The sequence below is a fragment of the Myotis myotis genome, unplaced genomic scaffold (assembly GCF_014108235.1).
Source record: "Myotis myotis isolate mMyoMyo1 unplaced genomic scaffold, mMyoMyo1.p scaffold_m19_p_11, whole genome shotgun sequence".
Lineage (NCBI taxonomy): Eukaryota > Metazoa > Chordata > Mammalia > Chiroptera > Vespertilionidae > Myotis > Myotis myotis.
The window spans coordinates 78,176,454-78,201,133 of record NW_023416315.1 but is presented as its reverse complement, the minus strand read 5'-3'; the positions used below and the strand labels follow the sequence as shown (position 1 = coordinate 78,201,133).

The 24,680-nt window shown below is 40.6% G+C and overlaps 1 protein-coding gene across 2 annotated transcripts; it reads left to right on the top strand.

Annotated features, from left to right (window-relative positions):
- The first annotated feature begins 4,330 nt into the window (after nt 1-4,330).
- On the top strand, nt 4,331-23,482 carry LOC118666509 (GTPase IMAP family member 4-like). 2 transcript variants are annotated; one of them, XM_036328951.1, is made up of 5 exons: nt 4,331-4,608; nt 7,644-7,720; nt 8,414-8,459; nt 9,684-10,421; nt 21,703-23,482. In XM_036328951.1, the coding sequence occupies exons 2-5, from the start codon at nt 7,688-7,690 to the stop codon at nt 22,623-22,625; spliced, it is 1,740 nt and encodes a 579-aa protein (XP_036184844.1). In that variant the 5' UTR covers nt 4,331-4,608; nt 7,644-7,687; the 3' UTR covers nt 22,626-23,482. The 2 variants fall into 2 exon arrangements, with proteins under 2 accessions (XP_036184844.1, XP_036184845.1); XM_036328952.1 differs by lacking the exon at nt 7,644-7,720.
- Nucleotides 23,483-24,680: the final 1,198 nt, after the last annotated feature.

Below are 24,680 nucleotides of genomic sequence, written 5' to 3'. Positions count from 1 at the left end.
AGCCCAGAGCTAGGTGGACCAAGAGCTGGACAGCGGGAGCCAGGGATGCTGGTCTGGTTGCCTTGGATGGTGGTGGGCAGGCAGACTGGGGAAACTACGCTGCTGAGCGCCTTGGTCCTGTTCTGCCTGTGACTTGCCAGGCTCCGACTCAGGCCAGGACCCACAGGGCAGGGCTACACCTGACAAGAAAGGAACCTGGAGCTGAGTGGAAACTAACACTTCCTTCCACAGGAATCTTGTGGCTGCAGGCAGAGTTTTAATGACACTAAACTGAACCCTATCAATGTTGCAAAGGCCCAAAGTTCACTTTTTAAGGTTTCAAGTCTCCATTTGGACTAGAGGCACACAGTTTGTTTTTTTTGTTTTGTTTTGTTTTTTTTAAATATATTTTATTGATTTTTTACAGAGAGGAAGGGAGAGAGATAGAGAGTTAGAAACATTGATGAGAGAGAAACATCGATCAGCAGCCTCCGGCACATCTCCTACTGGGGATGTGCCCGCAACCCAGGTACATGCCCTTGACCAGAATCGAACCTAGGACCTTTCAGTCTGCAGGTCGACGCTCTATCCACTGAGCCAAACCGGTTTCGGCAATGCACACAGTTTTAAGATTAATTTGTCTAACTTCAAAACATCCTAAACTGTTTTTAGTAGTCTCCATGCATCTCTCCTCTCTTGAAAAAATACAGAAATTGTTGGTTGTTTTTAGTAGAAAATGGATTCATGGTAAAGAGCAAACAACCATTTTATTTTGAGCTTTTTTAAAAAAGAAATTTAGAAACTCCCTTCTTCCATTAGGGAAGCTGAAAAGAAAAGAAAGAAAGGAAATGCATGGTCTAGGTCAGTGATGGCGAACCTATGACATGCGTGTCAGAGGTGACACACGAACTCATTTTTTTGGTTGATTTTTCTTTGTTAAATGGCATTTAAACATATAAAATAAATATCAAAAATATAAATCTTTGTTTTACTATGCTTGCAAATATAAAAAAATTTCTATATGTGACACGGCACCAGAGTTAAGTTAGGGTTTTTCAAAATGCTGACACTCCGAGCTCAAAAGGTTCGCCATCACTGATCTAGGTGGCTTATAAACAACAGAAATGCATCTTCCACAGTCTGCAGGTTGGAGGTCCAAGATCAGGTTGCTGCATAGTTAGGTTTAGGTAAGGGCTCTCCTGGGGTTGCAGACCGACAACTCCATTTGTGTCCTGCATTCCATTTTCTGGCCTGCTTTATGGCTCTTACAAAAGCAAAACAAAACAAAACAAAACAAAACAAAACAAAACAAAACAAAACAAAACAAAACAAAACAAAAAGCTCCTGTTTGCTCTTGGAGAAGCCAGGGAGTAGCTGGTGCTTTGGCAGAAGCTGCAGACCACGGAGGTGAGGCTGGTGGCTGTACCATCGGGTTTGACAGGGGATGGGCCAGCCCATGAAAGTTCTTCAATGCCACACCATTAGAAAACCAGATGCCATCCTTAGGTTGTGTAAGAATCAACCAACCAAACAACCAACCAACCAAGTAAATAAATAAGGCTTTTCTTATTTCTATTCTGAATGTGGGAGAGGAGTTTAAAGAAAGGCACTTCCTTATCTTAGCCATGCCGAGGAACCACCTTTACACTGCACTTCGTTGCCACAAGCGGTTAAGGGCCCAGGAAGCCCCAAGGTGGGCTACCTAGTTGGGTGAGCTGCAATGAGGGACCAAGTGTGGGGAACCTGAGGGGCATGCTGGCTGCAGCAGCGAGGGGCTCTGTGAAGCATGGCTGCAAAAAAGTCCATTGTTAATTCCTGCTTTTAGCATCCTCAGCAGCTATGCTGGGTCCATTAAGGAGCTCTGAGACTGGGAGGGGTTCCATTGATAACCTGAGAGGCTCAGGGAGGGGCAGGCATTGGGGAAATAGATGGTTCTTAATATTTAATCATGAAAATAACCTCATGAACTATGAGAGATAATTATCATTAACTTTCTTTGATTTAAAGAGGAAAATAACCTACTGAGAGTTAAGCAATTTCCTAAGGACAAACAGAGACAAAAATCAGAATTGGAACTTATTTTCCTTACTGGCCCTTCTGGCATTTTCACCAATCCAGGCTTTCCATCCAATTTAAACTGCTTCTTTACTCACCTGTTTATCCATTTTATACTACATATATGTCCTCGAATATCATAGCTTAATTATTTGTGACTGCATCATTCTGCGAAGATAAAATAAACTACTTTGATCAGTTCCAAAAGGAAATGGCATAGTTTAAAATATTTTATATTTTTAAAATTATGACACTTTCTGATGGAGCTAATGAGAGTATAATGTTGTGAACATGATCGTGTTGAATTAACTGTTAATCCTCACCTGAAGATATTTTTTCCATTGGTTTCTTTAGAAAAAGTGGAAGGGATGGAAGGAGGTGAGAGAGAAGACAGAGACATCAATATGAGAGAGCCACATTGATTGGTTGCCTGGCATTGGTTCCCTGGCATTGGTTCCCTGGCATTGGCGAGTGATCAAACCTGCAACACAGGTACATACCCCTGACCTGGAATCAATCTGAGACTGTTCAGTGCACAAGCCTTCAGAAACACTGGCCAGGGCCCAAGGCAATTTTGAATTGAACCTTCCTCAATGTTCCTTCTCAGGTCTCACTTTGACAATATTCTGTGTTAGGTCTAAAAAGTGTCTGGGCCTCAGAGATCACATTCTATTGTGAATAAGCTCCTTTGAAAAATAAGATCTCCAAATAATCAAAAATCTCCAAATAATCAGGACTAAGTTTGCGAGAACTTTAGCTCTGGAGAGCTCATGTTTTTTTAGATGACCACAGTACCTGTCTGTTCAAATTGTTGAGTTTTTCAATATTTTGGCATTTGCTATAACCCATGAACACAGACAATAGGGTTGTGAAGGCCTTGGGCCAGAGGTGAGAGCAGGTTGGAAGGGATTAATGGGGGAAAAAGGGGCACATATGTAATACTTTCAACAATAAAGATTGAAAGTAAAAAAAAATATTTTGGCATTTGCTTACTCATAGAAAGACCTCAGAGAGCTGCCATAATGGGATGGCTTATTGCACAAAGAGTGGCATGAAATACCTAGTTCTTTGTCAGTTGTCTTGGGAAGAAGACTCAAGTTTGGGTGCTTGATGATTACTACTGTGAAAATATTATACTAATGGTGGCAGGTATTTATATAAACTCAAAGAGAGCGGCTAAATGTCACATGGCATCCCCAATCTGATTCTCAAATTGTGCTCTCAGTAATTTGAAGCATTTATTCTTAGAGAATGTTTAACAGTTTCTCCTCATGGTCAATAGCATTTCTTCAGTGATTTTCTTTTTCAGATACTTTGATTCTGACCTTTTCATGTTTGTCCCCGTTAGATAACACAGTGCCTGGCATGTAAAATGGGATCAGCAAGTGTGTGGAATATGAACGATGATGTTGACCTTCCCATACCCCTCCATACACTAGGTTCCTAGTTATGGACTTCTGACCACTGTCTGAACTTTCTAGCACCGGCATCTTCTTATTAAACAGCTGCGATCCATCTAGTAAAGTGCTCTTGCAGGCTGTGCCTTAAAGGACTTCCCCCTGAATTCAAGGTTAGGCCCTCTGACCTCACTTATGTATATTGGGTGGTTTGATGCTATAAATCAATTTCTTGTGTAATAATCAGCATAAAACAGTACCTATAAGAAGAGCTTCCTTGATCTGCACATATACCAAATAAAACTATTGGAATTGACCAACAGAATGTGGAAGCCTAAGCCCATATTGTGTTCTTCATCTCATGTTGCAAGGTAATTGTCCCATGTTCACTGCTCCAGCCTTAAATATGCGGTCAGTTGACAAACAGGAACATAGCCCTGCTCCCGGTTGCCACCAGAATAAACCCATACATAATGCTCCAGTCCTTATAAGCCCCACAGGCTGCTCTATCCGATGGCAGAGAGGGGGCAGCCAGCACCAGGGGTTGCAGAGCCCATCAATGTCAAGTTCTTAGAGTTGGTCTTCCAGGTCCTCCTTGGATAAGTAGTGCTTGTCTGTCTCAAGTAGGAACATTCTAGAAGCAGAGTCTTGAGAAGGGTCTTGGGGAGTAAGGCTTGGCAGGTGCTCCTGTGATGAGTGCTGGGATGGGGTTGGGGATAGGGTTTGGGGGCTAGTGTCCCATAGGAACTTTTCTGTGTCACAGGGGCTTGTTTCTGAATCTGATGGGGCTTGGGGTCCGTCACTGCCTGCTAGCCTCTTCCTCCACACATTGCTTATCTAACAAGTCATAAAAAGGAAATGGGAGGTGGCCTGGCAGCTGGCAGGCTCTGACAGGAAGCGTCAGATTAAGGGGACACAGCACACAGCCCCAGCCCTCTGGTCTCTAGATACTGTTTGGCCACTCACTCCAAGGACCTGTCCTTATTGTGGGGGTCTGGGGGAAGGCATTCAGCAATCCCCTTTCTTCTTCCTTCCCAGCAGTCTCGCCCTGGAACATTCGGCCTCCAGGGAGCTCCTGTGTAACTGTAAAGGCCTGGTTTCCTTTGTGTCTGCCCCACGCACCTTCCTGAAACCTGGGAGCGCATTAGCAGGGCCACAGAACACATCTCCGACCCAGGTAAGGAGATACTGGGGTGGGTCCCAGTGCCTTAGAAGTGTGAGAGCCCATGGCCTAGTAAAAGTCACTCACTGCTGGTGTGATTTCAACTTCTAGTTACTCAACTTCTGGGCTTACCCATCAGTGAAGGGGGATGATGATGGTGGTGCTAGGAGCAACAGAGGGTTGACAGATGTGGGAAACTTTCACCCTGTGCCCACACCCCGGTACATTCCAAAGTGTTCCTGGCTTTCTAGCTAATTGACTACCCCATTGACATTTCATGGGAATTCACAGGCTTTCATGAAGCTGAATGAATATTCTCATCCCATTATACAGATGGAAAAATTGAACCTCCCCAGGTTCCCCATTAAATAGGGAAAATCTTCTTAATTTACCATCTTAACTTCTTAAGTGACACCTCCACTAAGCCACATGTTCTCCAAGTCACAGACCCCTGAGTACACATTATCTTAGGACTTTGTCCTTCTGCAAACCACTCCATTTCCCCCAAAATAGCCCACACCTTTCCTCTGACAAGAGGTAGGACTCGGCTGTATGACAAACAGTCTCATCTTCAGGGCACCTGGAACAATCCATTTGCTGAAATTTCTGTAAGAGATGTACCTAGAAATTCCAAGAGCTAAACTATAAAACAGGGGACTGTAAAAACAGGAAATATGGGGGCTGTGGCATTGAGTGAAGGAGACACTTGTGAACAAGGCAGACAAGATATAGTTTGATTTTCCTAAAACAGCATGAGAGAGCCTGCTTTCTGGTACAGAAAAGTATCTCCATGATAAAACCAGGCTCATGTAATTTTAAAGTCAAAAGGTACATTATGTTCATTTCCTTCAACCCCCTGTCTGAACTAGACCCTCCTATTGTCCCGCCAATGCTGTTATAACCTCTGCTTGCACACTGACTGCCACCCTCTCATTTCGGAGAAGATGAGTAGAATTTTCCTTTTAGACGAGGAATATGCCTCCATTCTCTGTCCTCCCGCTTTGGCCTGATCCAAGATTGACATGCACCACATTCCTGCAGGTCTGCCATGCTTCCCCCAGTCTTTTCTTAAGCTGTTTTTGTTGTTGTTGTTTGTTTGGTTTTTGTTAACCCCACCCAGGATATTTTCCCATTGATTTTTAGAGAGAGTAGAAGGGAGGGGAAAAGGCAGAGAGTGAGAAACATCGGTGGGAGAGAGACATATCCATTGGGTTGCTTCCTGTACACACACCTCCTGGTACTGGGGATTGAGCTTGCAATGGAGGTAGGTGCCCTTGACCTGAACTGAACCAAGGACCTTTCAGTCCCTGGGACAATGCTCTAACCACTGAGAAAAACAGGTTAGCTCTACAGTCATGTTAATACTTTGTGACTCATTTTAGCATCTTCATTTATATCCTTTGTCACTCTCCCCAGACACTTTGTTATGTATTAATTTCTGCGTAAAAGCCCATTCCCCTCTGGAAGTCTCCCCTGCCACCTGACACATTCCGAAGACTACCCTGCATCGTAGCTACTGTTACCTGAGTTTGGTTGACTTTCAGTGTCAAGTACCCTGCTCCTTTTGGGTCACACAAAATATCAAGTCAGTAAAACACAGGTGCTTTTAACCTGAAATGCTTCAATTTAGAGCAACTCCTGCCTCCTGCAGTTTTCTCTTTGAGTAACCTATTTTGAAAAGGCATCCACCCAATATTTTACAGTACAATTGTCTGTGTTGGTTTCAGGGCAGGCCTCCAGCCTGTTAGCTTCAGTTTTTCTTCTGACCATGGATAGCCATACTGTATGTGGGGGTCCAAGAGGCTGGGGACTTATTTAGAATAATTTTTCTCCTGTGGACTCGAGAATTCACTGGCAAAAGGAGCTACTTTTCAGTCTTAGCTCCACGGCAATTGCGTGACCTTGGGCAGGTCATTTGTTGCTCAGTTTCCTCACAAAAGGTCATGTAGTGTAGAAAAATATCATCGAATTTGAGCAGGGTTATCAAGAGCCAGAGTATAAATTCCCAAGGTCAAGGATAGTCTATGGAAGAGGGTGTGAGGAAATGCTCATCCCTGGGCTTAAACAAAGGAAGTGAGAAAGGGTCAGAAGAGAAGAAAGAAAAAAGGAAAATATGAAAATAGATGGCTTACCTAAGGAGAGTCAAAAAAAATCCCACTAAATTAATAGAAAAGTGTGCAAATATTTCTATATTACAGAAACAACCTGAATAGCAAACTATGAAAACCATTTTTAAATTCAAAGGTAATCAGTAAAACGGACATGTAAATTGATGAAGACATCATTATGTTTGTCCTTGATGTGATAAAAAAAAATTAAGAGTGTAATATCACCAAGTAAAGGTGCAGATTTGGGGACTTCTCACACATGGCTCATGTCAGTGAGAATTAGCATAGTGGTCTTGAGTCATATTGACAATAACTAGTTAGGTGAAAGCCACCCATCAATTGTTGCACAGAGATATGCAGTATGTGGGGATTATTTTGCAGGAAACATATATTTTGGAACAGCTTAAAAGTTTATTAATAAATAACTGGATAAAAATTTTACACAAATAATGTCATTTATGTAAAAGTTTAAAATGCAAAAACAGTATTAGACATTATCTATAGATACATGTGTATGTAGAAGTGTAAATACACACATGAGATGATACATAAAAACCTCAGACTATTGGTTGCCTCTGAATGACAGTGGGAAAGAAAAGAACCCTGGGGAGTCAAAAAACATAAATGAAATTCATGTGTAATGTGTAAACTTTTCAATCAAACAGAGTACCTATAGTAAAAATGCCAAAAAACTTATATTTTGTTCATTGCAAATGTAGGTTTTTGTTTCATAAGTTCGTGTATTATCTTCACTTAAAAACTTGTTTCATAACTGCATAATATTTAAAACTGAATAACCAAATATAAACTCATCTTAGGTATGGCACATACTTCCCTTTTCTAACAACAAAATGAGTGACACAATATTATGCCTCATTTGAATGTAACATTTATGCCAATTCATGCCAATGGTTGTACCAATTTCTCTTTAAATCTTCTGAGATACAAAATGGTGATCACTGGGAGACAAGGACCTCAGAGCAGCCATGAAAAACATTTTATTAAACTCTGAGCAGGAGGTGAGTTTTTCTTGAATTTGTCCTCAATGTTAATGCTTTCTCTTTGGCCATGGCACCCCCTTCTCCCCACCAACTGCTCAGGGGGTTAATCACAAACTTGCTAGAACAGAGAAAAAAATACCATGCTATAAATGACATTGGCTTGTTTGAATTAATGAGAATTTCTTATGCCTGGCACTCTTTGTGTCACATGGGTATCCAGTGGCCAAGAGGAAAAGTACAGTGCACCTTCCCAGGAGAAGGTTGGATCTGGGACATGAGTCCTTCAAGGACTGACATGAGGGGAAGTACTTTTTCCAGAAAGTTGGTCTACTATGAATCCAAAGCATAAAATAAGATAATGTTCCCCTCCTCATTCTATAAAATAATGTTTTTTTTTCATTTCATGCCTTTTCTAGTTGGAGGGACATAAGCAATGGATTGGCTTTAAAGCATTTCCTGCTTTCCTGTAAGCTGAGACAGAAAAAAAAGGGACCAAGCATTGTGTTCACAGTGCATTGTGTTAGCATCACCAGGTTTTTTTAAAGTTATGTATAGACTTTTGAGGGCAGAATGTGAGTTAGGAAATTAGCAATGGAAATGGTTCCTCGATGGAGAATTATTCTTAGGAGTCTGAACTGGAGGTGACCTCAGGACTTACCAACTCCATGTGGACACTCACTTTTTATTCTTTTCTTGTTTTTATTCCATAAGAGGATGGAAGGACTTCCAAAGAGCAGATATGGAGTTATGGCTGAAGGTAAGAAAGGCTCCAAGTTCTTAAGAGGCACCGTTTCCTCACCTCAAACACAGTGACAGAAACCCAGTGATTTTAAACTGAAGAAGAAAAAGTCAGTGCTCATTTCTTCTTTACCTTCCCCACCATCTTCACCCCCACCTCCACCCGATCCCTTCAGTACAATGCTCTCCTTGCACATGATGTGTGGGAAATGTGAAAATGAAACTTCAGGTCAGAAGTTGCAGGCTTTTGAACTGAATTGTGAATAAATTTCACTTTCCTTGTCCACCTTGAGCAGAAAATGGAGATGTCTTCCAGAAAGATTTGCTAATCATGCAGACTACAAAACATTCCAGAACACTGCAGAAAAGGAAGAACCAACACCGAGTAGAAGAAATAAAATAATACATTTTAGGAGACTGCAATGAACTTGGAATCCATTTGGGTTCATAAGAACTCTAGAACTTCCTGGTTCTCACCCTTCTTGGTCCCTTGAAGGTTTTAGCTCCTAGCTCAATGTTGCCCTCTCCAACACCACTTTTGTTAACTTCCTGTAATTCAATCAGCCAAGTAGGAGAATTTTCCATCACATGTACTACTAATGGTCTTAAATTCCATCCTCTTCAGCCACCCATCCTGAGTTATCTCTCTGGCTTTGCCTTTGACAGTAACTATGACCTTTCTATTGTCTCAATTTCAAGCGGAGAATTCCCCACCCAAAGAACAGAGACTCAGGGACCTCAGCTGGTCCTTGGTGGAAAGTCACAGCTGACACTTCCTTTTCTCCCAAGGTTTAGGTGAATATGTTGAGCACTTCTACATAAGTGTTTCTGGTTATTTATGAGTGAAAAGAAGTGTTAATATTTTCCTATGTGTGGCCTCTCATCCTTTGCTTCCTTCTAAACACATTTATTTAACATGAAATGGGCCAGGCACCATCCTTGCAGAAACACAGGGACCACTTTTCTTCCAGTAAAACTATCTTCCTTGGTCTTGAGAAGGACTTGGAGCAACCTCCTCAGTATAGAAGTTCATACTGTTGGCTATGGGTCCAATGTGGGTTTCCTATGTAGACTTCCTATGAATCAAGAACCTCCTAAATTTGTTGGAAACTTTTGTATGTATTTAGATATGAGTTTCCTGGGAGGGAGGTCCACAGCTTTAATGAGATCCCATGAGGGTCCATGACTTAAAAATTGGGAGCAGCACTAGCTTAATAAGACACACAATTTTTTTTCTTTTCAGGCAGTGGAGAAGATACCCAGTTGGCATCAAATTCCTCACTGAGGGTCATCCTGGTGGGGAAATCTGGTTGCGGAAAAAGTGCCACTGGGAATAGCATCCTCTGTGAAACTATGTTTGAGTCCAGGCTGGCGGTCCAGCCTGTGACCAGGGAGTGCCAGGAGGCCACAGGCAAGTGGAATGGAAGGAACATCCAAGTGGTTGACACACCCTCCATCTTTGAAGCCAAGGCCCAGGGCCAAGAGATGTACAAGGACATCGGGGACTGCTATCTGCTCTCAGCCCCAGGGCCCCATGTGCTTCTGCTGGTGACACAGCTGGGGCACTTCACTGCCCAGGACATGGTCGCAGTGAGGAGGGTGAAGGAGGTCTTTGGGGCAGGAGCCATGAAACACGTGGTGGTCATCTTCACCCACAAGGAGGACTTAGGAGACGGGTCCTTGGATGACTATGTAGACAAAACGGACAATCACAGCCTGCAGAGCCTGATCCAGGAGTGTAAAAATAGGTATTGTGGCCTCAACAACAAGGCTACTGAGAAGGAGCAGAGGGAGCAGCTGAAGAAGCTGATGGCTGTGGTTGAGAAGTTGGAGAGTGATAATCAGAGTCACTTCTACACAAACGACCTCTTCCTCTATGCAAAGATGCTCCAGGGAGGCAGCGATGGCACCCCAGAAGAGCACAGGTGCTATCTGACCAAAGTTCAAGTGCACATTGAAAAGCAAAAGCAAGACCTGAAAGGTACTGGGAGTCACTGGGCATCCAAGGTAGTCCAGAGAGTCAAAAATTGTATGCTGTCTGATATAACTATGCTACTTCAGCTTCTTTTTTTTTAATTTTAATTTTCATGAAATATCTTTTTCATCTCTTCACTTTCAGTGTCTGTGTGTCCTTTATTCTGTGGGGAGTGTCTTGTATACAGCATATATGTCTGTTTTGTTTTCTCATCTATTCAGCTACCCTATGCCCTTTGGAGCATTTCATCCATTTACATTTAAATTAATTATTGATAAGTATTTATTTATTGACATTTAAAAAATTTATACCCATGTTGCTTTTTAGAAATTGTTACTTCTTCTTAGAGAAGTTCCTTAAAAATTTCTTGTAATACTGGTTTGGTGGTGATGAATTCCTTAAGCTTTTTCTTGCCTGGTAAGCCTTTTATCTCTCCATCAGTTTTAAATGATGAACTTTCTAGGTGGAGTAATCTTGCTTTTAGGTCCTTACTTTTCATATTTCACACCAAAATCTTTGGACCTTAAAAGTTTCTTTTGAGAAATTAACTGGCAGTGTTATGGGAGCTTCCTTAAAAGTAACTGTCTTTCTGTTGCTATTTTTAAGATTCACTTTTGGTTTCTAGGCTTTGCCATTTAAATGATCATCATTATTTTTAAAAATAGGTTATCAATCTCTTGGTCTCTCTTTTCTCCTTCTGGTATCCTTATGATGGGAATGTTTTTATGCTTTATAATGTGACAGAAGTACCTGAAATTATTCTCACTTTTAAAAATTATTTTTTTCTTTTTCATACTTTGATTGGATGTTTTCTGTTACCTTGTCTTCTAAAACACTGATTTGATTATTTGCTTCACCAAATTTGTTGATTCCTTCCAGTGTATTCTTCATTATAGACATTGTATTCTTCATTTCTGACTGGTTCTGCTTTGTGGTTTCTATATCTTTTTTTTATACTTGTTATCTCTCCATTTAAGTTCTCACTAAGTTCTGTGATCATCCTTATAACCATTGTTTTGAACTTTGTATCAGGTAGATGGCTTGCCTCCATTACATTTACTTCTTTTTCTGGTGATTTTTTTCTGTTCTTTTGTTTGGAGCTTATTTCTTTGTCTCCCCAGTTTGTCTGCCTGTCTATATTTGTGTCTGTGTATTAGGTAATTCTGCTATGTCTCCAGTCTTGGTATGCTGATCTTACATAGTAGGTGTCCTGTGTGGTTCAGTGGCACAGTCTCCCTGACCACTTGAGCTAGGTTCCCAGGAATGTTCCATGTGTGGAATAAGTGAGTCGTCTTATTGTAGTTGAGTCTTGATTGCTGTTGGCCCATCCATGCATGGAATTGACCCTCATGCTGGCTAACTATGAGGATAAACATCAACCAGTGTAAAGCTGCTATGAAGGGTCTGACCCAATAAAGCAGAATTTCCCCATCAGGGTCGGGTGCCTACCAAGATCTCCCTCTGGGTGCATTGCTTGTGAGATCATTGGGTCATGCTCTGATATGTTCTAAAGCTCACAACCAGGTGTGTTATCTCTGGGACCTATTTGGAGGAACTCTGGTTAGGCCAATGTCAGGACCTGACTGTGACCGATCCTGGGCTACCTGTTTGGAACTACAAAATAATCCAGTATTTTACTGGCTCTACTTTGCCTGAATATGTATGGAAGGGCCCAATATGTGCACCAATGATGGAATCCACCAGCACCAAGTCTGGAGAAAGGTAAAAAAAAAAAAGGCAGAAAATTGTTATAGATAGTAAGGTGGTCTTGTCTCTTACATGAGCAAGTTTGTGCAGCTTCTCCCCTAACTTCCTCTTTCCTCCTCTTCCTCAATATCCTCAGCTTAGCATTGACTTCACATTTAGAGAATGGACCCAGATTTTCCAGGTAAAGGAAGATAGGAGTTTGTGTTTATGTTGTGGGGAGAGGCAGGGAAATGTGGGGTTTGGTGTTGAGGGGTCCTCTCCCCTGAATCTATATCTTAAATCTCCTAGCAAACTTGATCTCAGCATAGACTTTAAAATACATATATAATTTCAGAGAAGAAGGGAGAGGGAGGAGAGAAACATTAATGATGAGAGAGAATCGTTGATTGGCTTCCTCCTGCAGGCCCCTATTGGGGATCCAGCCTACAAGCCAGATATGTGCCCTAACCAGAAATTGAATTGTGACCTCCTGGTTCATATGTTGACACTGAGCCATATCAATTGGGCTCAGCATAGATTTATCATTCTTTCTGTTTCCTATTTCTATTGATTTTGGGTTGTAATCCATTTAAAAAAGTGAGCCCTACAAAATAGTAATTCTTTCAGGGATTGCTGCTCAAAAGATATTGTATAAATAAATGAGCCCTTTAACCATTTATATAATTTACTAGAGGCCCGGTGCACAATAATTTGTGCATTCAGGGGGGGAAGGGGGTCCCTCAGCCTGGCCTGTGCCCTCTTGCAGTCTGGGACCCCTCGGGGGATGCCCACCTGCTGGCTTAGGCCTGCTCCCCGGGGGATCAGGCATAACCTGTCAGTCAGACATCCCTTGGCAACCCAGAAGTCCTCAGTGGATGTCCACTTGCCAGCGGGGAGCAGGCCTATAATGTAGCCAGACATCCTTAGTGCTGCTGAGGAGGCAAGAGAGGTTCTCGCCACCACCGCTGTGCTGGCAGCTGCCAGCCTGGCTTATGGCTGAGCAGAGCTCCCCCTGTGGGAGCACACTGATCACCAGGGGCAGCTCCTGAATTGAGCGTCTGCCCCCTGGTGGTCAGAGTGTGTCATAGTGACCAGTCATTCCAAGTCATTCTGCTGTTAGGGTCAATTTGCACATTACCCTTTTATTATATAGGAGGATAGAGGCCTTGTGCACTGGTGGGGGCCAGCTGGTTTGCCCTGAAGAGTGTCTTGGATCAGGTTGGGGGTCTCACTGGGGTGCCTGACCAGCCTGGGTGAGGGGCTGATGGCTGTTTGCAGGCTGGTCAAGCATCCCAGGAGTGACCCTCACCCCACAGGGGTGTGGCCAGCCTGGTGAGGGCTTGGTGGCTGTTTGCAGGCTGGCCACAGCCCCTTCAGGGGGTGTGTGGGGGGGGTCCCACTGGGGTGCCTGGCCAGCCTGGGTGAGGAGTTGAGGGCTGTTTTCAGACTGGCCATGCCCCCCGATGACCCAAGCTCCCAGCCTCTTCTTTTTTTCTTTTTAATTTTTTTCCCTGGGATTTATTTATCTTCTATAATTGAAACTTTGTAGCCTTGAGTGGAGCCCAGGTCAGGTTGCCCCTGGCAACCCAGGCTCTCAGCCCCTCCTTGAACAGAGGCCAGGGCAGCTGGAAGCAGGTATCTGGGATTTATTTATATTCTATAATTGAAATTTTGTAGCCTTGAGCGGAGCCCACAGCCAGCCAGGGCAGGCAGGAAGCTTGGCTTCCTCCATTGCTGAGGGCAACCCAAGCCTCCTGCTTGCTCGAGCTCCATGGCCGCCGCCATCTTTGTGATGGAGTGATGGTTAATTTGCATATTACTCTTTTATTAGATAGGATAAATAAACTAGAAGCTTTCAGGGATGGAGTTGGGTGAGCAGACAGAAGTAGCTCTGAGGGAAGCTGTTGGGTGAATAGCACTGGGAAGTGGAAGAAGCACAGTTCAGCATTTTATTCCTCTGAACACCCATCACCAATATCAACTTTGTGGCCAAAACTGATTTGTAAACATTTCTCTTCTTAGTTTATAAGAAGCTGTTTTCTACTCCCTATCCTTAAGGTAAAAAGACATAGATCTTCTTTCAAAAGGAGTGTCTGTCTGTATAATAGTGATTCAAGTTTGTATTTGATGGCTTCCTATCAGATGAGCCAGTTTTTAACAACTAGCATATTCAGCCTGTCCCAGTCAAAGTCTGCTCCAATAAGAGTTATCAAGTGGCTTTCCCCATTGCCAAAGTTTCTAGATAGCAAGGAGAAAAAAAATATTTAAAATATAATAGTTTGACTCTGACCCATGTTGCTAAGTGGTTAGAGTGTCAACCCATGCACCAAAGGGTATGTGGGTTTGATTCCCGGTCAAGAGCACATGTCTGGGTTGCAGATTAGATCCCTGCTTCATTATGGCTTATGTAGGAAACCCCAATGAATGTGTCTCTCACATGTCTCTCTTTCTTTCTCTCTCTCTCTCTCTCTCTCTCTCTCTCTCTCTCTCTCTCTCTCCCCCTCTCTCTCTCACTCTCTCTATCCTCTCCTCTCTCCACCCTCCTCTTCCACTCTCTCTAAAAAAATCAATCAAAAAATATCCTCAGGTGAAGATTAACAACAACAAAAAATGTAATATTTTGTTTCTGTGACACTAAAAATTGATGAATAAGGAAAGGATAATCTTTCCCATACATGTAGGCTGGATATAAAGATCAAAGAGAAAGCAAGAATCAGAGTAATTTTGATCAATTTCTTTATTTAATAAATATTTATTGAGAACCACTCTTTATCAGTACTGTGCTTGTCTTGTACCCAGGTAATAGTGGAAATACAAGATGCAGATGGTCCTACCATCATCACAGATTAAAATTATTGGGGTGACTTTGGTTAGTAATATTATATGAGTTTCAGATGTACAAATGTATAATATATCATCTGTGTATTGCATGGTATGCTCACCACCTAAAACCTTGTCTCATTCCATCACATATATTTGGCTCTCTGTTCTCTTCAACCTTTTCCCATGCCCCTTTTCCACTGGTAACCACCATACTGTTGTCTGTGTCTGTTTTTTAGTTAGTTAGTTAGCTAGTTAGTTAGTTAGTTAGTTAGTTTTTGGTTAGTTCTCACCCAAGGATTTTTTTTCATTGATTTTTTAGAGAGAGTAGAAGAGGGAAAGGGAGGGGAAGAGAGGGGGATAGAGGAGAAAGAGAGAGGAAGAGAGGGAGAAAGAGGGAGAGAGAGAGAGAAGCATTGATGTGAGAGAGACACATTGATTGATTGCCTCTCACAGGCGCCCTGTCAAGGGCAGGGGGGTCTAGCCTCCCATCCAGTTATGTGCCATTGACACAGAATTGAACCCGTGATCCTTTGGTGTTTTGGCTGGTGCTCTAACCATTCAGCAATGCTGTCCAAGGCTATGAGTTTATTTGTTTTGTTTGATGGCTGATTGATTTTTATTTTATGTCCCAAGTATGAGTGAAATCATATGGTCCTTGTCCTTTTTCATCAGACATTTGTGCTTAGTATGATACTCTCAAGATCAAGCAACTGGGTAGTTTTGAGTTGGATAGCCCCATCAACATGTCTGGTAGTTAGCAGGCTCTTTGGCAGGCTAGTTATAGAGATAACTGGGCCTTGTGTCTCTCACCATCAATCAGGCTGGTCCTGGCCTCTTTATGAAGCTGTTGCAGGGTCCTGAAGACTAGAAAGAGACAGCAAGTCACAGGGCCCACCCAGATGCAAGGGGTGGAGGAATAGACTCAGCAGGATGTGGGAGGAGCTGCCGATCCACATCCCAAAGAGACACCTGTAGAAAGATGGGAATAATTCATGGCCTTATCTGCCATCTGTCACACAGATTGCTATGTGCTCTCAGCATTGCAGCTGGGCTTTGATGGCTTTTTGTTTCACTTCCCATGATTTTCTTACTCCCCATCTTGATGACCAACTGATGCCCTCAGGATAACCACAGGCTGGAGTTTTCCATTGAGATGCTAACTAAACAATAATCTGAACTTATATCTACAGTTTCCCTGAATCTTAGCCATCCTGTAGCCAGTGCTCTCAGCTTCTGGAAATTTACTTCTCTCATCTCGGGATTCTGGTTATCAAATGTGGGAAACTCTGCTTCAGGGGTGCTTTTGCCAATCCTTCGGTTAGCAACAGCTTTGCCATAAAGTGTGTGGGAGATAGGAAATAAATACTGATTTTGTGGAAGCCAGAGTTGGAAATTCTGCAAAATCTCTTCTGTTTGACTGTTATTTTAAAAAAATCATTCCAATTGACAGAATTGTTGAAAGTGGCAAGTTAGGGGACTGCTGAGTCATGGGTAGCAGTGGTAACTTGGACTTATGATGGTCTTCAAAATGGAGAAAAGTGGTCAGATTTGTAGATAAGACCAAGAGAACTTCTGGATGGATTATTTCTGCAAAGTAAGACAAAGAGAGGAATCAAGGGAGATTCCTAGAATTTTGGTCTGAGGAACTGGATGAATGTGATGATATCTCTGAAAAATAAAATGGAGTTTACAATCATGTCTGTTACAGTCAGTGTGATGATGTATACATGGACTAAAAGCAGAGATGGTGGTTGTAACTGAGGATTCCTCTCAGAGGAATAAGTCTTTTGCTTTTTCTATTAATATATATTTTAATTTTTGATAGTATTACAGATATCTCGCATTTACCCCCCTTCTTCTAACCACCGCACTCCAGGACTTCACTGCCCTATTCACTGTGTCCAAGGGCTATATGCACATAATTATATAAGTTCTTTGGTTTATCTCATATCCTCTTCCCAATCTCCACACTGAGGTATGTCCGTCTGTTCCATGCCTCCATGCTTCAGGTCTTATTTTGTTGGTCTATTCATTTTGTTCGTCAGATTCCATAAATAAGTGAGATCATATGATATTTGTCTTTCTCAGTTTGGCTGATTTCACTTAGCATATTATTTTCCAGGTCCTTCCATGCCATCCTAAGGGTAAGAGATGCCTCTTTTTTACAGCTGCATAGTATTCTGAAGTATAAATGTCACACAGCTTTTTTATCCATTCATCTGCTGAGGGGAACTTGGACTGTTTCCAAGTCTTGGAAATTGCAAATAATGCTGTTATGAACATAGGGGTGTATATATTTTTTTCTGATTGGTTCTTGGGGTTTTTAGGAAATATTCACAGAAGTGGTGTCACTGAGTCAAATGTAAGTTCCATTTAAAATTTTTTAAGGAAACTCCATACTGTAGAGGCTGTACCTATCTGAATTCCCACCAGTAGTGAATTAGTGTTCCCTTTTCTCCATATCCTCTCCAGCACTTGTTGTTTTTTTTGTTGATTTTTTTATGATAGCCATTCTGATAGGTGTGAGTTGACATCTCATTCTGGTTTTAATTTTCATTTCTCTTATAATTAGTGACTTTGAGCATTTTTTTCATATGACTCTTGGCCATCTGTATATACACTTTAGAGAAAAGTCTATTCAGGTCTCCTGCCCATTTCTAAATTGGATTGTTTGTCTTCCTTTTGTTGACTTGTATGAGTATTTTATACATTTTGGATATTAACCTCTTATCAGAAGTATCATTGGCAAATATGTTCTCCCATACAGTTCCCTTTTCATTTTGATGGTGGTTTCTTTTGCTGTGCAGAAGCTTTTTATTTTGATGTAGTCCCATTTTTTTTATTTTCTCCTTAATTTCTTTTGCCCTAGGAGATGTATCTGTAAACATATTGCTATGAGAGATGTCTGAGATTTTACTGCCTATGTTCTCCTCTAAGATTTTTATGGTTTTATGCTTTACATTTAAGTCTTTTATCCACCTTGAGTTTATTCTTGTCTATTGTGTAAGTTGGTAGACTGGTTTCATGTTTGTGCATGTGTCTGTCAGGTTTTTCCCAGAAACATTTGTTGAAAAGACTGTCCTTACTCCATTGTGTGTTCTTTTCTCCTTTGTCAAATATTAATGGATCATAACGATGTGGGTCAATTTGTGGGGTCTCTGTTCTGATCCATTGGTTTATATGCTTGCTCTTGTGCCAGTACCAGGCTGTTCTGGTTTTATGGCTTTTTAGTACAGTTTGATATCTGGTATTGTGATCACTCCTACTCTGTTCTTTTTTCTCAAGATTGCTGCAGCTATTTTTTTTAAGGTTCCATATAAATTTTCGGAGTATTTATTCTAGCTCTGTGATGTATGCCATTGGCATTTTAATAGAGATTGTGTTGACTCTGTAGATTGCTTTAGGTAGTTTAGACATTTTAATTATGTTAAGTCATCAAATCCATGAACGTGATATATGCTTCAATTTGTTTGTATCTTCCTATATTTCTTTTTTCAATGCCCTATAGTTTTCCAAATACATGTCTTTGACAACCTTGGTTGAGTTTATTCCTAGGTATCTTTTTTGTTGTTGTTGCAATGGTAAATGGTATTGTTTGTTTAGTTTCCCTTCCTGAGAGTTTATTATTGGTGTATAATAATGCTATAAATTTGTGGATGTTGATTTTGTATCCTGCTACCTTGCCAAATTCATTTATTAAGTCTAATTGTTTTCTGGTGAAGTCTTTAGGGTTTCTTATATACAGTATCATGTCATCTGTGAACAATGACAGTTTTACTTCCTCCTTCCCAATTTGGATAGCTTTTATCACTTAATGCCTGATTGCTGTGGCTATGACTGCTGGTAATATGTTGAATAAGAGTGGTGGAAGCAGACATCCTTGTCCTGTTCCTGTTCTTAAAAGAAACAATTTTAGTTTTTGCTCATTGAGTATTATGTTGGCTGTAGCTTTATAATATATGGCCTTTATTATGTTGAGATATGATCCTTCCATTCCCACTTTGCTGAGGTTTTTATCAAAAAAGGGTCCTGGATTTTGTCAAACGCTTTTTCTGCATCTATTGATATGATCATTTTATTTTTATCTTTCAGTTTTTTATGTGATGTATCACATGTATTTATTTGCAAATATTGTACCAGTTTTGCATCCCCAGAATAAATCCCACTTGAGCATGGTATATGATCATTTTAATATATTGCTGGACCTGATTTGCTAATATTTTGTTGAGGATTTAAGCCTCTGTGTTCATCGGGGATATTGGCTTGTAATATTCTTTATTTGTATTGTATTTATCTGATTTTGGAATTAGGATAATACTGACTTCATAAAAGAGATTTCTCTTGAATATGTGGAATAGTTTGAGGAGGATAGGTGTTAATTCTTTGAATGTTTGGTAAAATTCTTCTATAAATCCACCCAGTCCAGAACTTTTATTTTCTGGAAATTTTTGAATTACTTCTTAAATTTCATCAGTTATAATTGGCCTACTCAGGTTTTCTGATTCTCCCTTGTTGAGTTTTGGAAGATTGTATGTTTTTAGGAGTTTTTCCATTTCACTCAGGTTGTCCAGTTTGTTGTGATATAATTGTTCATCGTATTTGCTTACAATCCTTTGTATTTCTGTGGTGTCCTTGGTATATCGCCTCTTTCATTTCTTATTTTATTTATCTGGGTCCTCTTTCTATGTTTCTTGATGACTCTGGCTAGGGGTTCATCAATGTTGTTTATCTTTTGAAAGAACCAGTTCTTGGATTTATTTAACTTTTGTACTTTTTTTTTTTTTGGTCTCTATGTCATTTATTTCCTCTCTGATCTTTATTATTTCCTTCCTTCTAATTCCTCTGGGATTTTCTTCTTGTTCTCTTTCTAATTAAATTAGTTTTAGGGGTAGATAGTTTATTAGTGCTTTTTCTTGTTTCTTGAGATAGGCCTGTAGTGCTATGAACTTCCCTCTCAGGATTGCTTTCACCGTGTTCCATTTGTTTTGGGTGGTTGTGTATTCATTTTCATTTGTTTACAGAAAGTATTTAATTATTTGTTTTATCTCATTGGTAACCCATTCATTGATTAATAACATGCTATTTAGCCTCCACGTATTTTAGTGTTTTTGAGAGTTGTTTTTTTTTTTTTTTTTAATTGTAGTTGGTTTCTAACTTCATGTCATTTGATCTGAGAAGATGCTTGGTATTACAGCACTCTTCTTGAATTTATGTAGACTTGTTTTGTGCCCTAACATGTTGTCTACCTTTGATAATGTTCCATGTTCATTTGAGAAGAATAAATATTTTGTTGCTTTGGGGAGAAATGTGCCATAGTATCTGTTATATCCCTCTGATCTAGGGTGTCATTTATAGCCTTTGTTTCCTTGTTAAATTTTTGTCTGTAATACCTATCCAGTGATGTTTGGGGGTGTTAAAGTCCCCTACAATGGCTGTATTGCTGTCATTCTCTCCCTTAAAGTCCATCAAAAGTTTTTATGTATTTAGGTGCTCCTATATTGAGGCATCAGTCTTATTCAAGGACTGTGCTGAAAGGGTCTTCCTTCTGGGAGAAACAGACTCTCAGATGTGGTTGTTGGTTGTCTTCCATGGTTCGGGCCCATGCTTAAGAAATCCTGAAGACTTCAATTTTATAGACACATTAAAAAGATAAGCAGAGAATTACTGAATAGAAATAAGGAAAGAGCTATATAGATGATTTGGTATTTAACCTAAGACACAGTGATCTTTAAAACATCATTCACATCGTAGGCTATGCTGTTCTGTTATCAACTTTCCAGGGTCCTATTAAGTAGACATACCTACAGAAGTGAAACTAAGAAAGTATAACTCTAATGATGTTACTCTGTATGAGTTATTATTATTATTTATGTATCAAGAGACATTAGAGTAACTCCAGAGAACTGTCAATACTTTCTGTCTATACCTCTTAAACATATTAGTTTAAAATAGAAAAACCTCGTTAGATTTCTATGGTAAGGTGGTAACTTTAAAAATAAGGCATTTTGTTCTTCTGTCATTCAGAAACCCTAATGAGATGGCTGCATATGTGAAATCTAAAAGAACACTTTGCCTTACGCCCCCGTGCCCTTTTCTCTCCTACAGGGATGGGACGGCTTGAATAATCCACCTACTTGTCTTCTTCCCCTTTTTTGAATATATATATTTTTATTGATTTCAAAGAGGAAGGGAAAGGGAGGTAGAAACACCAATGATGAGAGAGAATCATTGATTGGCTGCCTCCTGCCCATCTCCCACTGGGGATCAAGACAGCAACCTGGGCATGTGCCCTAAATGGGAATCCAACTATGACCTCCTGATTTATTGGTCGATGTTCAACCAGTGAGCCATGCCAGTCGGGCTACTTAGCTTCTTAATGGGAAGAAGAAAAGCTCCATTTTGAATATTAATAGGGAGAGGGGAGTTTCCACTGTGATGTCCTAAAGTCAGATTTTGTGTTTCTTCCTACATTAGCTTATGAGGAACAGCTACCAGCAGCAGCTCAGAGTTCTCATTTGAACCACTTTGCTCCTTCATCCCTGAGCACTTAGCTTCCAAAGGTCAGAGTGAGTAGCCCAAGGGAAGTGCCTGGCTTTTTCCAAGTACTTATGGAGAGAGGTCAGGCACAAGGGTTCTGTAGACCTACTGTGAGTGCAGAGTTTGCTCACAGACAGGACACTAGTGGGCAATAGAGAAGGACACTGTTGGGCAGAGGCATTGCAGTGGGAAAGGTTGGAAGTCAATCCTAATGCTGTGGTTTTGTTTCCTGATGTCCCAGTGCTTGAAAATCAAGATTCACAACTGCGACTTGTCTTAGTGGGTAAGACTGGAGCTGGAAAAAGTGCCACAGGAAACAGCATCCTTGGAAAGAAAGCATTTAATTCCAGCATTGCAGCAAAATCCATCACCAAGGCCTGTCAGAAAGAGAGAAGCGTGTGGAATGGGAGAGAAATAGTCGTCGTGGACACACCTGGCATTTTTGAAACGGAAGTACCAGATGCTGACACACAAAGGGAGATTGCTAAATGTATCCTCCAGACCTCCCCCGGGCCTCACGCTGTGCTCCTGGTGGTCCCGCTGGGCCGGTACACAAAGGAAGAACAAAAGGCTGTGGAGAAGATGCTGTCAATGTTTGGACCCAAAGTGAGGAAATACATGATTCTCTTATTTACCCGGAAAGATGACTTGGATGGCATGGAGCTCCGTGATTACTTAAAGGAAGCACCAGAAGGCATTCAAGATCTGATGAAGCAGTTCAAGGATCGCCACTGTGAGTTCAACAATAAGGCGACAGGGGCTGAGCAGGAGGATCAAAGGACACAACTGCTGGACCTGGTCCAGCGCGTAGTGAAGCAGAACAAGGGAGGATTCTACACTAATAAGATTTACCAAAGAGCAGAGGTGGAGATTCAGAAACAGATTCAAGCTATACAAGAAAACTACAGAGCTCGGCTGAAGAAAGAGAAAAGGCAGTTAAAAGAGGAGTATGAAGAGAAAATCAGAAAGCTAGAGGATACATTAGAGCAGGAAATGAAAAAGGCAGAAATGGAGAGGGAATTTGAAGAAAGGGAGAAATACTATTTGTTCATGCAGCAAAATGCTAGAGGTGAAGTTGAGAGTCAGAAAGGGATGCTTGATTTAATCTTGAAAGGATTAAGAGTAATCTGGAGAGAAATCTCATCTCTGTTCAAGGAAGATTAGGCTAATGAAAATCTGTCTAAATTTCCTGTATGTTTTCAGGTGCGTCTGCCCCATATAACTAATTCCCTAAAGTCAGAACTCTGTTTCTGTCTCTCAGGCTCTCAGACTGGGGCGTGTAGTAAACTTCAGTCATAGAAATTGGGTTACTTTTGGTTGAGGTAAGAGGAAAGGAAAACATCCTCAATTTGTAAAACTCCAAAGCAGAAAGTATGGATGCTCCCTATCTTCTGAATTCTCAAAGACAGAGAGAAAATGAATGCAGGAGATCAAAAGACCATGACCCCATGCATTCTCTATCCTTAGTAAAGTTTCCTCCTCTAAATTGGCACATAATCTCCACCCGTGGCTCCTACTCCTTATTTTTATCTTTAGGATCACAATGCTCATTTTACAGATGTGGTTAGAGAAATCAATTCTTTGCCTTAGATAATCTATAGATAGAGATGTTTATAAAATTCTATCTATATATACATAAATTTGTTGAATTTAATTTTTATGGAAGGACTAAAATTGTTCCTTATTATCTGCCCACTAGAGAACAAAGATTTGTCTGGAAAATGTTTTTCAGTACTCAAATAAGTGAAATGCTAGAAAGAGCAAAAGACAAGAGATTCAACTGCTAAGAGAACAATGTTCAGTATATTCAGATGTTTCTGTAGAAAGTTGTTGAGCAAACTCAATGTAATCACTTTGCTGAATAACTAGTTCTCCTCTTCTTGTGAAACTAACTGTTGCCACCACACCTCTATCACACCACACCTTGATTACTTACTGCTAGGTGTATCATCCCCACACTGCTGCCTCCACTCATTTGAATTGTTTGCTCATTGTTCCCATAATAAAATGTTTCTATTCTCTCTTATTTGTGCAAAACTGAAATTTCTTTTACTTTATAAAATATCACCAATAATTCTAAGAGTACAGGGATGAATTTCACTTTTTGATAAAAATTCAAGATCCTTTTGGAGCTTTGCTTGGTCTACACCCTAATATGTATCTTCAGCATTCTCCATTTGAACCACATTCTTAATCTCTCTGCACATCAGAGACCACATTCTCCTTGAATTCATTCATTATGAATTCTGATATCTTTGTGAGTTTTCTGGGGAAGGAGGATTTTTTAATATATGAATAATAGTAATTGAAGTTTATCCCTTTTCTAATAGGTACTCCTACCCTAATAATTCATAGGCTTTCCCAAAGCACATTTCCATGTTCTACCAGTATGTCCTGGTGGTCACATGCCACTGTCCTTGCTCTGCCGTCTTGAAAGTGGCTTTTCCATGTCCCACTTCATTTTGTCTTCAATATACCTACTCCGTATTTCCCCCAAACACAAATGAATTTTGATTGTACCTTTAACAAAAGTTAGCAAAGTTTTAAGGATATGTGACTGGTTCTTTCAGAAATAGTCATTCACAGTGAGACACATTTGGTTTCACTTTGCAGAATATGGGGTGCACTCCCATTGGAGTTTTACACAAAATTCTGAGATTGGAAGTTAACATCCTCTTGTCTCAGGAGCATCTAGAAGCACATATTGAACCAAAGAAAGAGCAGCACATACCTAGCATGAAAAAATTAAATACAGGCTTAATATGAAAAAAGTCTTTAAGTTCTCTGTGTTATTTTCTGTGTAAATGCACTCACTTATTCTTACCCTTGAATTCATGTTTATGCTGTAGATGAGGCTAAGTAAAAGGTTCTGCTCTTGATAAGCTATGAGAAGATGAGTAGCCCATATGAAAACCCTGAGAGCAGTGTTGCCCATTTGTCTCTCTGGGCAGAAGGCAGACAGAAGGTCTTGATAAATAACATGCATTGTGGTTAGTATGATAGAAGAATGAGGCATGTCCCCTTCTCTGAAAAGTGTTGGGAGTTTATACTATTCATGCATTCACTAATAGTCAGTGATTATTTGAACTTAGTGGAATATTTCATATGAGACGTTGAGAATCTAGAGAAAGTAAAATAAAGTCCCTTTTGATACTGGCTTCCTACACTTAGCATAATGATTTTGAGAATCATTCAAGTTGCTTGTGAATAGATGTTGTT